The sequence below is a fragment of the Natrix helvetica genome (assembly GCF_964273705.1).
Source record: "Natrix helvetica genome assembly, chromosome: 2".
NCBI lineage: Eukaryota > Metazoa > Chordata > Lepidosauria > Squamata > Natricidae > Natrix > Natrix helvetica.
The window spans coordinates 196,825,173-196,837,791 of NC_138552.1; the positions used below are offsets into that span (position 1 = coordinate 196,825,173).

Here is a 12,619-nt window from a genome sequence, read left to right on the forward strand (position 1 = left end):
ATATGAGTAGTCTCATATATCTAGGAAAAGCGGTGGCTCAGTGGCTAAGATCCTGAGCTTGTCGATCGAAAGGTCAAATCTCTAGCGCCTCATAATGGAGTGAGCTCCCGTTACTTGTCCCAGCTTCTGCCAACCTAGCAATTCGAAAGCACATCAAAAATGCAAGTAGAAAAGTAGGGACCACCTTCGGTGGGAAGGTAACAGCGTTTGGTGCACCTTCAGCATTTAGTCATGCCAGCCACATGACCACAGAGACGTCTTCAGACAGTGCTGGATCTTCGGCTTTGAAATGATGAGCACCAGCCCCTAGTTGGGAATGACTAGCACATATGTGCAAGGAAAACCTTTACATTTACCTTTAGTCTCATACACACACACACACACACACAGGCACAGCACTAGGTGAAATAATAATAATGGGAATGTAATGTCTTATTAATACATAAAATCACAAATGTTTCTATATTTTGCATATAGAAAAAGAAGCAAGCTATAGAAAATGGACGACAGGAAACTGAAAATACTCTAAGAGAAGGAAATGACATCCTTGGTGAAACTAATGAACTTGCAAATGGAATCAATTTGGCTGTGGAGGTAAAATATGATATAAGGGTGGAGGCCTACGATGCAGTGCAACGTAAAAGGGAATCAGCAGGCAATAAAAAATGTATTTTGTATTTTCAGATTGTCACTGCGTTTTTTTGTTTGCCAGCTGTGCTTCAACTCTAAGACATACGGTAGACTGATCTGACTCTTATCACTAAACTTACTAGGCATGTCCACATTCTTCCACATTCTTTCCTTCATCATTATTATTGTTTCTTTGTCTTTTGTTCGCCTGCCAAGGTGGTAGGCAGGAACACTGCCAAAATGTAATCATTAGCTAGTAAGTTTGTGTTTTCATATTTTTTTACAATAAACTGTGTTTCTTACAATATATCAGGTTTATTTTGCTTAATTATCAAGTATACTTCAAGGAGAAGCCACAGTTCATCCCTCATTAAATACAAGGCTGAATTTACACCCTGACACAGATAGACTAAGTAGTAGAGATATAGAGGATATGGCCAAGCTAAATGTTATGTTAGATGAGAAATGGAAACAAAAATCTCTTCCAAAAATTAAAATGGCATGTTTGAATGACAGGATTCCTTTATATTTGATTATGAGTAATTAATTAGCATATTTTTGGGGAAATTGCATGTTTGTCTTTTTTAATGAAGTAGTGAAAAATAACCTGATGGCTTTAATTTCCTGAGCATATGAGATGCTCAATACCAAGAATAAAATCAGTCAAAAAGGACCTTTGCAAATTAGATTTTGTAATTCAACTACTACAGAGATGCTTGGAAAAGAGAAGCATTTTCCTTGTAGAGGAACCAACTAACCAATTGTTTAGGGAAGCAATGAACTGCCCTTCATTGATTGCAAAAATGTTTGGGATTCTTTAATGGTTATCTGGTACAAATTTCAATGACGGGAGGAAAAAGTATGTTTCACAATATCACAAGATAAGCCTCAACTTTTGTACCTACATCAGACACAAGTATGCAAGTCCCATGGTTGGTCTCATGGTATATGTCAACATTTCCCCTATTTGTCCTTCCATGTAGACACCTATGGATGTTTTAATTTGGCATTAAGCATTTAAATGATTGATCATAATGTACAATGTGCTCTTCTAATCATTTGGTTCCATGGGTTTATAATTCTGCTATACTATCCCAAGAGTACTTGAAATGGGAGTGAGACAAGAATCCAGATATTCACTTATCTTCCCTACTGGCTTGCAAATGTGAGCATGTGTATGCGCACAGCCTTCCACGCATGCGCTTTTGGAAAAAAAGGGGGCCTAAATGGGTTGCCGTAGAGCTGGGGCGGGTGGGCAGGGCCCACCTGCGATTTCCGCTACCAGTCTGAATCGGTAGAATACCACTTCTGAAGGGAGGAAGTGCATGGGCACTTCATAAAGCTTTGCAAGATTGTGCCTACGGACAGGGAGATGGGGGGAGCACAGCCAGGGGGTAGATGAGAGAAGAGACAAAGCCCAAAGTTGGCTTGGAGAAGGAGGAAGAGATTTAGGAAACCCATTCCCTAGAATCTTCCAAGGTGTATCCATTAGGTTTAGAGTAGTATAGGTTAAATCCGGCAAGATTCTGTCTGTATGGTGTGAATAAGTAAAGAAGAGAATTTTGCCTGGATTACTGTATGTTGTTCTTAGACTGGACTTGACAGTAGCCTTTGTATCTACCCTAAAAGTCAATTCATTTATTTCCTGGAGAGAAAAGATGTTCTAATCATATTCATTGTATATGCTATTCCTCATTATGTGCCTTTTCTGACTTGCTTTTAAGTGTGGAACAAACATGTCCAGGCAAGTTCTTTCTTTTGCCCTGTTTCCACAATGTTGTGTTTGTCTCATTATATTTTGATGAAAGCCTTCAATGTTGCAAATGCCTCCTGCCTTAAAAGCGGGCAGCCTGTGTTCTCACAGTTCCATGTTAGATTGGTTTGTCTTTCTGATTCTAATCGGAAACAAATATTATGCATAGAGAATTGGTTCTAGAAAATTCACGAAGAACAGTTTTATCAATTATAATGTATTTCACAGCATGCTTTAGCTGAAGGCATAAGTTGATGGCATAATGAAATGTGCTTTTTCGCTAATGGGTTCCTCTCATAACTAATTGGGTAAATTACTTTTCATTATGCCTTTAAGCAAATAAAATCCAAGAAATATCATTTCGAATGTGACTGAGGTGAGAGTGCTGATGAAATAACAGTTTTGTATTAATTAACAAATCCCACTTTATATTCTGATAAAATCTGATTAGTTAACTTTGTGTAGTCAAGAGGACCGTTAAAGTTCAGTTCAGCTTTGAGATCAAGCAGGTAGAATCTTAAACCTAGAAATCCAAACTATAAGTATCAAAATTCTTTTAATGTAGGATAAAGCTCATTGATTCATTTCAGTTTAATAGGAAAATAATCTTGTTACAAAGAGCTATAATTTATGTGCTTAAACGCTTGGTTACTTAAACGTGCTTCTTTTTTTCTGCTTCTTAGAACATAGATAATATTAAAAATGAAATGGGCCCACTTTCAGTTGAACTAAAGGGTAAAATAGATAATCTATCTGGAGAGATAAAAAATAAGAAGCTTCCAGAAAAGGTACTGCAGGCAGAAGCCCATGCTGCCCAGCTGAATGATTCATCTGCTATTTTGGATGGGTAAGTTGACAAGATTGTTATTTCACTTTCATTGACTCTAGAATTTGGTAGCTGGGGAAATAGAGGAAAGATTTTTATTCTTTTTGACAATTAAACAGGCATCCTGAAACTCCATTATCATGATTGTGTAAGCTTTCCCAAGGCAATGTCCCAATCTTCCCAAAGAAATAGACTGACTTTAGTTCTTGATAAATAGGAAAAAAAAATAAGAGAGGGATTGAATTTTCAACAAAATTAAATCCTTCAAACTTTGGAGTGTAGAATCAATTATCTTTAGCATTAGATGAATGTTTCATGTTGTGACATTGCAGTATTCTTGTTCTGTGGCCTAATCACAATCATGTCAGGTTTGTTTTGTTTTATTGGTTTGTTTTGTCCTGGCTAGAAGTAGCCTGTAAGTTGAAAATCTGTGCATGCCTACACAAAAGAAAATCTGGCTGTAGGGAATACCTATGTGCAAAAAATCATTAATACATATGGATCTAGAATTAGCATCTAAAATTCCCTCTTGAGTTTTTAAAAGTTGAATTCAATATATGTTTTTCCTAACAGAATCCTTGATGAAGCTAAAAACCTCTCCTTCAATGCAACAATAGCTTTTAAGGCCTACAGCAATATCAAGGACCATATTGATGAAGCAGATGCAATTTCTAAAGATGCTAAAGCTCGTGCCAACGAAGCCATAAAATTGGTAAGTGAAAATTTCTTGAGGGCCTAAATGGAAACCACTCTCAAATAATCTTCTTCAGTGCTTAGATACTAGTATTGTCCTTCTATTTCTCAGCAATATTTATCATATACTATTATCAATGCTCATTGATATAGGTTAGTGTACTACAATGTTTAATACAACTGCTAATAAACATCCATCAGGCAATCTTAAGCAATGGCCCAAATCATCTTGGTGAATTAAAGCTAATTACTCTATGCACAACAAACTCTTCAAAATATAATAGATTCTACTGTTTTATTCAAAACATTTGGGTTATTTCTTGCAGGAATTCTATAAAATAGCTTTATCAGGCAAAGCCATCATCATCCAGAACGTGTTTATGGTTAACAGCATTAAAATAAGGTTTGTTACTAAACAAACAACTACAGTATAATAAGCATCAGTAAAGTATAATCAAACTACTGCTATTATTATTTAGCTTATTAAATCTCACTTGAGTAGTCAGATTAGTTTTACAGATTCTTCCTTCAACTGATATGCGAAGCAAATCTCTTATTTTGGTGTACCAAGAGAAGGACTTCAACAAATGATTTTTGCTGTGATATTGCCTTTACTAGAAAATTCGCAATATAATATACATTACAGTAACTCCATTGCTGTATGAATTTTCACATTGTTCTATACCATTTTTTTCTCATGGAAAATTCATATTTTTAATCCCAATTCTCTAGAATGTTCACCCCTTGCCTGCTATCATAATTTTTAATGTCAATCAGATAGTTCAATAAGGAATTTAGACTAAATAACCTTTTATTTGGTGGTGTAAAATATCACAAGCCTCAAGATAAATCAGTTATCTATTATTATCAGCTTCTACTGATCTATTCAATCTTGTGGAAATCATTTTACACTACATGTAACACAGCCAAGACACAAGCCAAATTCAATTATTTAGATCTGACTACACACACTTTTCACTTTTTATATTGTAAATTGGGTATCTTAACGATTTCATTATGTCTAATGAACTTTTCATTAGCCAGTTAAGCATTCACACTTATTTATTAGTAATAATATTCAGCTTTGCATGTAGCCCCTTGTTAGTGATAACCAACATGCCTCTTCTAGATCACAGAGGAGTGGAAATAGAAGAAATGTAAACTTATTCAGCAAGAATCTCTATTGCTGAATTTGGCAGTAATTCTCTCTTCTAGAACATTTTGGTTATTTTGTGAAACAGAAACAAATTGTGGACGTCGCAAGTTTTTATCAATGGGAATAACTTTAAATGTTACCTTTTAACTATAAAATATGAATATTTTTATTATATCTATATAGTATACTATAGTATCCAAGACAACTATATCACATCCTGTCCACCATCACCACCACAATCAAATTTAAACATGTTGTCAAGATTGAACATCATTTTATAGGCCCCCATTCCTAAAGCTCAAACCTGACTATGATCTGGATAAAAGGGGGGGGGGGACCTACTATAATCCAGTTTTCATTTATCATCCATCCCTGACTTTTGAAAATGAAAATTTGAGTTGGTGCTTTATGATTCTATGGATTAATTAATAAGACAATGAGCAAACTGGGGTAGTTTTTAAGGGTAATTTTAATTTTTTATTCGAATTTTAACCATTATTGTACAGTGTATATCCTACCTCCTCCGTATATCTATGTATATCTATATTTTTGTATCCACATGGTTGTTTTAATATGACTGTACACCGCCCCGAGTCCTTTCTAGGAGAGGGCGCGGTCTATAAATTAAAGTATTATTATTATTGTTATTATTGTTGTTGTTGTTGTTGTTGTTGTTGTTATTATTATTATTATTATTATTATTATTATTATTATTATTATTATTGATGGTTACTTGAAGAAGTCTAGCGTGAATCTTGCGCTACTCCTTTAAGAGAAGTTGGGTACTTACTAAATAGGATCTAGGACTTTTACTTAGGACATAGCTGAATTTAGCAGTGATATTCCATTATAGTATCAGTTTGTTCACATTACAGTTCTTTCTCCTTAATTTGCCAATGACCTGTCTTCCCATTCATAAAGGCTAATCTAGTGTAATCCATACATACTTCCAAAAGAGGTGAGACAAGGACAAAAAGTAGTTTTGATTTAATTTAATTTAAATATAACTACACCAAATTAGCTAATTTTAAGATGTGATTTATTTCACATGAATTTAATAATTCACTATTCTGTCATATTAAACAATTACAATTTGATGGTAATAATTAGAGAAGCTCTGGAGGCTACATCAAATAATTTAGAAAAGTGTGAGTGACATTGGGGTCTCAATTTATTCAATTCTGAGTCACTCATAAAACAACTTTTCCTATCTGAAATGATTGTACTAGAATGGTTCTCCTCCCCACAATTTTAGGAGATCTTATACATGTTTTAGTGAGCAGCCAACTAAATATTTATATTAATGTACATGTATATATTATTGGTATGAGAGAAAAAGAGAGAAGGAGAGAGATTTTATAAAAGAATGTATTACTTTGATTTTTTTTTCTTCCCAGTAAAAGTCTATTTTCTGTTTCCTGGGGATGAAAGAACAGAAAAGACTCTGTTTTTACAATGAAACCGAAATAACAAAACAAGTATAATATATTACAGTAATCTAACATAACAATTCAAAGCAAATTTGTGATGTTTTCAGTCATCATAATTCTTCAACTATGTTGCACTCCTTTTTTTTTTAATCAAGTAGTCAATTTCTCTTGATTCTTTTTTCCTGGAATCTTTTCAGCTACAGCAAATAATTGTTTCTGTTACTTTTCTTCTATAGGCATCTGGTCCAGAAGGCTCATTAAAGGATGCTGCCAAGAATGCTTTACAAAAAAGCTTCAAGGTTCTTAATGATGCCAACAAACAGGCAAATGATGTTAAAGGTATGTATGTATTCATTGATAAAGAAAAATCGTTGTAGCTCAAGGTTGAAATGAGGAGTCCTTGGTGTTTTTTGACCTTGGTTGTTTTCTTGCAGACATTTCATTACCCATACAAGGTAACATGATCAATGCTAGTATGAATTTGCTCTCAGTTTATGTTCTAGCGCCTTGCCTATCAATGTTGGTGGGAGGGGTCATGGGAGTTATTTGGTTGGTCTGTTTACTGCTAGCTTCTTTGGCACTTCCTTAATTGGAATATTCTTTACTTCTTGATTGTTGGACTGATGTTAATCTTGGTATTAATCTATGCTCATCTGGGTGTTGATTGCTGGTGGGGAGGTGTTTGGGTCTTCGTGTTCTCTTTTTGGCTTGTTGATTGTCTCTTTTGCACAGTACAGTATGTAGATGTTGTTTATGTATGAAGAACGGTTGCAGGACCTATGTATGTTTAGCTTAAGAGAAAGAAGGACTAGGGGAGACATGATAGCAGTGTTCCAATATCTCAGGGGTTGCCACAAAGAAGAGGGAGTCAAGCTATTCTCCAAGGCACCTGTGGACAGAACAAGAAGCAATGGGTGGAAACTAATCAAGGAGAGAAGCAACTTAGAACTGAGGAGAAATTTCCTGACAGTTAGAACAATTAATCAGTGGAACAGCTTGCCTCCAGAAGTTGTGAATGCCCCAACACTGGAAGTCTTTAAGAAGATATTGGATAGCTATTTGTCTGAAACGGTATAGGGTTTCCTGCCTAGGAAGGGGGTTGGACTAGAAGACCTCCAAGGTCCCTTCCAACTCTATTGTATGTCTGTGATTGTATTAATGGCCACTTTGTCAGAATGTCGGGCTTCCAGGAAATCTCTAGTGGTTTTGAATTTTGCTTGGTCTAGGATGGTCACAGTTTCCCAGTTGAAACTATGGTTCAGTCTGTCCATGTGTTGTGAAATTAAAGAATTTCCATCATGTCTTCTGACTGCTAATTGATGTTCGTGGATGCATTCTGCTGGTCTTCTGCCTACTTGTCCTGTATAGTGGTTGCCACAGCCTTTACACTATATGTTGTAGGTGACTCCTTTTTTTCCCCTCCTGGGGCTGTTGGTATTTTGGTTTACTTAGGTTATTTTGCATGGCCCCAGAAGAAGAAAGAGAGTTATCTACAACATACATTGTAAAGACACTAAATTGGCTTGGCATTTCTTGATTAGAAAAAGCATATAGAATACTCTACAAAGCTATCCAAATTTAATTAATAAATAGAATACAGTTGTCATAGAATTTTCCACAATTCGGAAAGGAAGTTCAGAATTGGAAGATTGTCAATAAAATCCTTGTTTCCCTTATAATCTTTCATTATTCTGGAAGGAGAAATGATGATTAGTTTATCTTTTTCAACTTCAGATAGTTGTCTTGTTAAAATCATGAAAACCTAAGTTCTATTTAAATAATTCTCCAGGATTCAGGCCTGACTTGTGGCAGTAATGGGAATGGTTTTGCTTTGACATCTATTTGAATTGCAACCAATTATATTAGGTATCACATGATAGTTAGTCAGGAGTCTGCCATACTTTAATACCAAAAAGTGCTGAAAGAGTCCTTACAGAGCAAAATGTCCGAAGGTAGCAGTTGAACTAGAGATTTACTAGTTTCTTCCCTCCCTTGGTGATGGTAGAAATTTGAAGGGAGGAGTGACTGGGTAAGGAAGTAAATTCTACTGCTAACATTTTGCCCTTCTATGTATTTCTCAGTCTGATGGAAAGCTTCTGTTCCTGGTTTGCTCTGTGTCAGAATATATGCTAGGAATCAATTACAGAGCAAGAAAATTGAATCAAATATACTATTTTTACGATATATGGTCTGTGGAGTTCTGCACTGAGAAATTTAGTTATAACACTTTTCTCTGTAAGGAAGATTAATTGCAAAATAAAGACCCAAAAATGCTGGCCACTGAGATAGAAGTTATTATTTCATTTTGATTGGTAAGTCTTACAAGAGCTGTGTTTTTGAGAATTTTCTGAAGAATTGTCATATTGACCGTGAAACTTTGATCTGCTCATTAGACAAAGGAATTGGAGACGCTGCCTGCTGTGTATGATAGTCTTAGAAAAATCATGATTTTCATTATTTCCTCTAATTTTGGAAACTCATTTTCAAATTATTATATGGAGCTAGACTTACGTAAAATTAGTAAGAGTGCTTCCTTCATTTCTGTCTTCTTAGTATGCTATACTTTCTGTTTAAATCAGGGGTGAGCAACTGTGGCAACTTTACAACCTGTAGACTTCAGGAATCCTGGGAGTTGAAGTCCACAGGTCGTAAAGTTGCTACAGTTGCCCACCCCTGGTTTAAATGAACCTACAATGCTGCATATAATGTGGGACTAAATCAGTGGTGGGTTGCAGCAGGTACACCCCTGTACGGGCGTACTGGAGAACCGGATACCGTTCCAGTACAGTGCTCCGGAGGGCCCACCCGCCCGCCCGCCCGAGCTCCTTACTGGTCTTTTAAGTCTTTGGGGCTTCTGCGCATGGCGTGTACAGTGCCTGCGCGATGCTCCACTGAGCAGCTGGAACGTTGCGGACACTTGCGGAGGCGCTAAGACACATGAACGTGTGCTGCACGCGTCTATGTGGACACCACCGGGCCCGTTCCAACCATACCGGTTGGAATGGGATCCGGAACCCACCACTGGGTTTAAATCCTATTAAACTCATAATGTCATGCTTTTGAACTGATAATAATACTTCAGCAGTGCCAGCACTTTGATGTTGATTAGAAAGTGATTTGTTTTATACCAAGAGGGCATATCTTCCAGCAAGCAGCCTTAGGACAAGAAATGGGCATTGTTTGTTTTTAAATTGCAAAATATTTGCCTATCAGTAGATGGCACTATGGTACTGGAATTTAGGATGCAGAGAAGATGGGGAACCAGATGGCAACCAGCAAAGCCATGGAAAGGGTCAGGCCCCTTTCTTGGTGTATGATGTCAGCGGTATAGAAGACTAAAGTAGAATTTTCAAACTCCTATCTTAGCTGGGCCCCTGTAGAATCTGAACAGTATCCCACTATATATTCTTGGCCTTAAGCATGGAATTCTTCCCTATGCTGAGAAAAAGCCTTCATCTTCTCAACTCTTCCTAATGTATTATCAGGATGAATTTTAGTGATTTTATCAGCACTCATTTACTTAGTGTGCCTTTCTTTATTTCCTTTCAGAAAATCTGTACTTTTATTTTTGCCCTGAAGGGCAAACAGCATCTAGAGACAATTTTGACTTAGAAAATGGCACAAGAGAAATGTTAAATTCATATGTATACATATGCATGCAGTCAACACAAACATATATGCACACTTATGCACCTATTTAACTGCGTGACAGGAAAGTTCTTAAGGGTTCCTGTGGCTAGGTAGGAGAAGTAAGTAAAAGCACCAGAAAAGTTTTTCCCATATGTTTGAAAGCAATATCTACAAAGGCTTTTCTCCTGACCTTTATAATTTGTTTTAGAGAAGAACCCACAGCATCAAAAAGAAGGCTGTGAAAAGATCTACACACCCCTCACATCCTGGGCATAAATTGTTTCAACTTCTACCCTCAAAATGAAGTTATAGGGCACTGCACACCAGAACAACTAGACGCAAGGACAGTTTTTTCTCTGCTTAACGACTAAGTCCCACAACACTGTCAATAATTTATTAAGAATGTATTACTATTATTCTTCTCTTCCTTCCTAGTATCTATCTCTCCCCACTTATAACTCTAACCATGTTGCTTGTATCTTGCAATTTATATTGTTTTTATTTGTTTCCTAGTACAATTTGGTAGCTTATTAGTAACTTTGACTATCACTAAGTGTTGTATCTTTTTATTCTTGATGAATGTATTTTATTCTCTTATGTACACTGAGAGCATATGCACCAAAGACAAATTCCTTGGCCTTTGGCACTTGGCCGATAAAGAATTCTATTCTATTCTATTTCATACTATTTCAGAATGATCAACCATTTCTAGAGCAAGTGAGGAAGACTGGAAATTCTACCTCCATGCTGATGCTGCTTTTGAAAGTTTCTTCTTTCATAATGACATTTGTAGTATAATATACTATTATTTTTGTTGCTGGCTAATATTAGGAACAGCAAAATGACATAGTCCCCATTGTGTAAAAGTTCAAAAGCATATTTTATTTTATTTTTCAGTAAAGAAGGGATACTCCTCTACCTTTTGCACATTTCCATTCTCCCCACATTTTCTCCCCATATTGATATTATTCGAAGCAGTTCTTTACTTCGACAAAGATATGTACAAAGTATAGTCTTAGAAAGTTTCACAAAAATGTTAATTTCCCATCAACTCTTGCCTTTAGGTGTACTGTAAACCATCTGCCTTTATGCAAACTTCATTCACTCTGGTAAATGAGCTGACACATAACTTACTTTGCTATATTGGTTTTATTATTCCCATTGTCTATAATTAATAGCTTCTTACTGACTTCCTATCTGTTGTTTTGACTCAACTGTTAGAATGCTGGAAAGGGAATTGATTGCAGAAAAACATTGCCTCTTTTTGTTGCCATCAGTGGGATTCCTTCACTAGATCATAGTCTTTACACAGATAATAGAGTAGAGTAGAGTAGAGTAGAGTAGAGTAGAGTAGAGTAGAGTAGAGTAGAGTAGAATAATAACTTTATTGTCACTTTGAATGTAATTAATTGGCATACATTAAAATGAAATTTCATTGCACACAGCTCTTAAAGGGTCACCATCTCCAATATACACTACATAACCATGACAAAATGAATGAATAAATGAACGAACGAACGAATGAATAATGCATTTACCCACAAATATTATATGACACGGAGAAACAACACAGTCTAGTTCAGATATATACAGTACATGTACATGGCGAGAGAAACAAGTCTTGTGTTACCAGATGGATGGCATAGGAACAAAGCTGTTACAGAATCTGGTAATCCTGCTAGAAATACTTTGAAGGAAGGAGGTAGAAATACCTACTTCAGTGGTGGGTTTCCATTGTTTTTACTATCGGCTTGCTCGTGCGTGCTCACTGCATGTGCAACACTTCTGCACAAGTGCAGAAGCGTCCAAGCAGGTGGGCCTAGCCTCGCGCCGCTGCCACTCACGGTTTGCTTGATCCGGGCCGAACCGGCAGTAACCCACCTCTGACGTACTCCCAGAGGGGAGCAACAGAGACAGACCATAAAGGGTGTGGGTATAAGATCTTTATCCATCCAACTTTTTTAAATAGAAAAAGGATTGTCCATATTATCTGTTAGAATAAATATAAGCAAAACAGTTTATTTGTTTGTTTTGCTATTCTATAGGATAATGCTTAAAGTTTAGAAGATTGCTCCGAAGGTTAATTTCATTGCTGGGAATTTCAAGCTGTGGCATTTCAGAATGTTTTTCAATTAAAAAAAACAGCGTACATTTGTTTTTAAAAAATGATAATTTTGGAACTTTATCCTCCGTTTTGTATGAGGCTATCTCAGGAAATTTATTTTGCCTTTTCCTTTCTAATTTTCAAGAAACAATTAAAATGCAGTTGAGAGATTAAATGGAAAAATATTAAACAGATGGATTGAGAATGTTGGCATTTAAGAGATCCACAGAGATTAAGCTTATTAAAACTCATAAAAATAGCCTGGTTTAATAGGTCTAAACGCAGATTTTAAAGCAGAGCGATTCTAAAATACAGAAATGAAATAATTGATATAACTTGGGGAATTCATCCCAGAGAGAAATAGTGAATGTATAAAACATTTGGCTGCAGAATTACT

General features: G+C 36.0%; 1 protein-coding gene across 1 annotated transcript in view; it reads left to right on the plus strand.

Annotated features, from left to right (window-relative positions):
• LAMA2 (laminin subunit alpha 2) overlaps positions 1-12,619 on the plus strand; it is a 464,667-nt gene that overhangs the window by 368,040 nt on the left and 84,008 nt on the right. The window contains exons 39-42 of the mRNA XM_081941542.1: positions 478-594; positions 3,067-3,230; positions 3,783-3,921; positions 6,725-6,827. Coding sequence (XP_081797668.1) covers positions 478-594; positions 3,067-3,230; positions 3,783-3,921; positions 6,725-6,827 — 523 coding nt within the window. The remainder of the gene's footprint in view (positions 1-477; positions 595-3,066; positions 3,231-3,782; positions 3,922-6,724; positions 6,828-12,619) is intronic.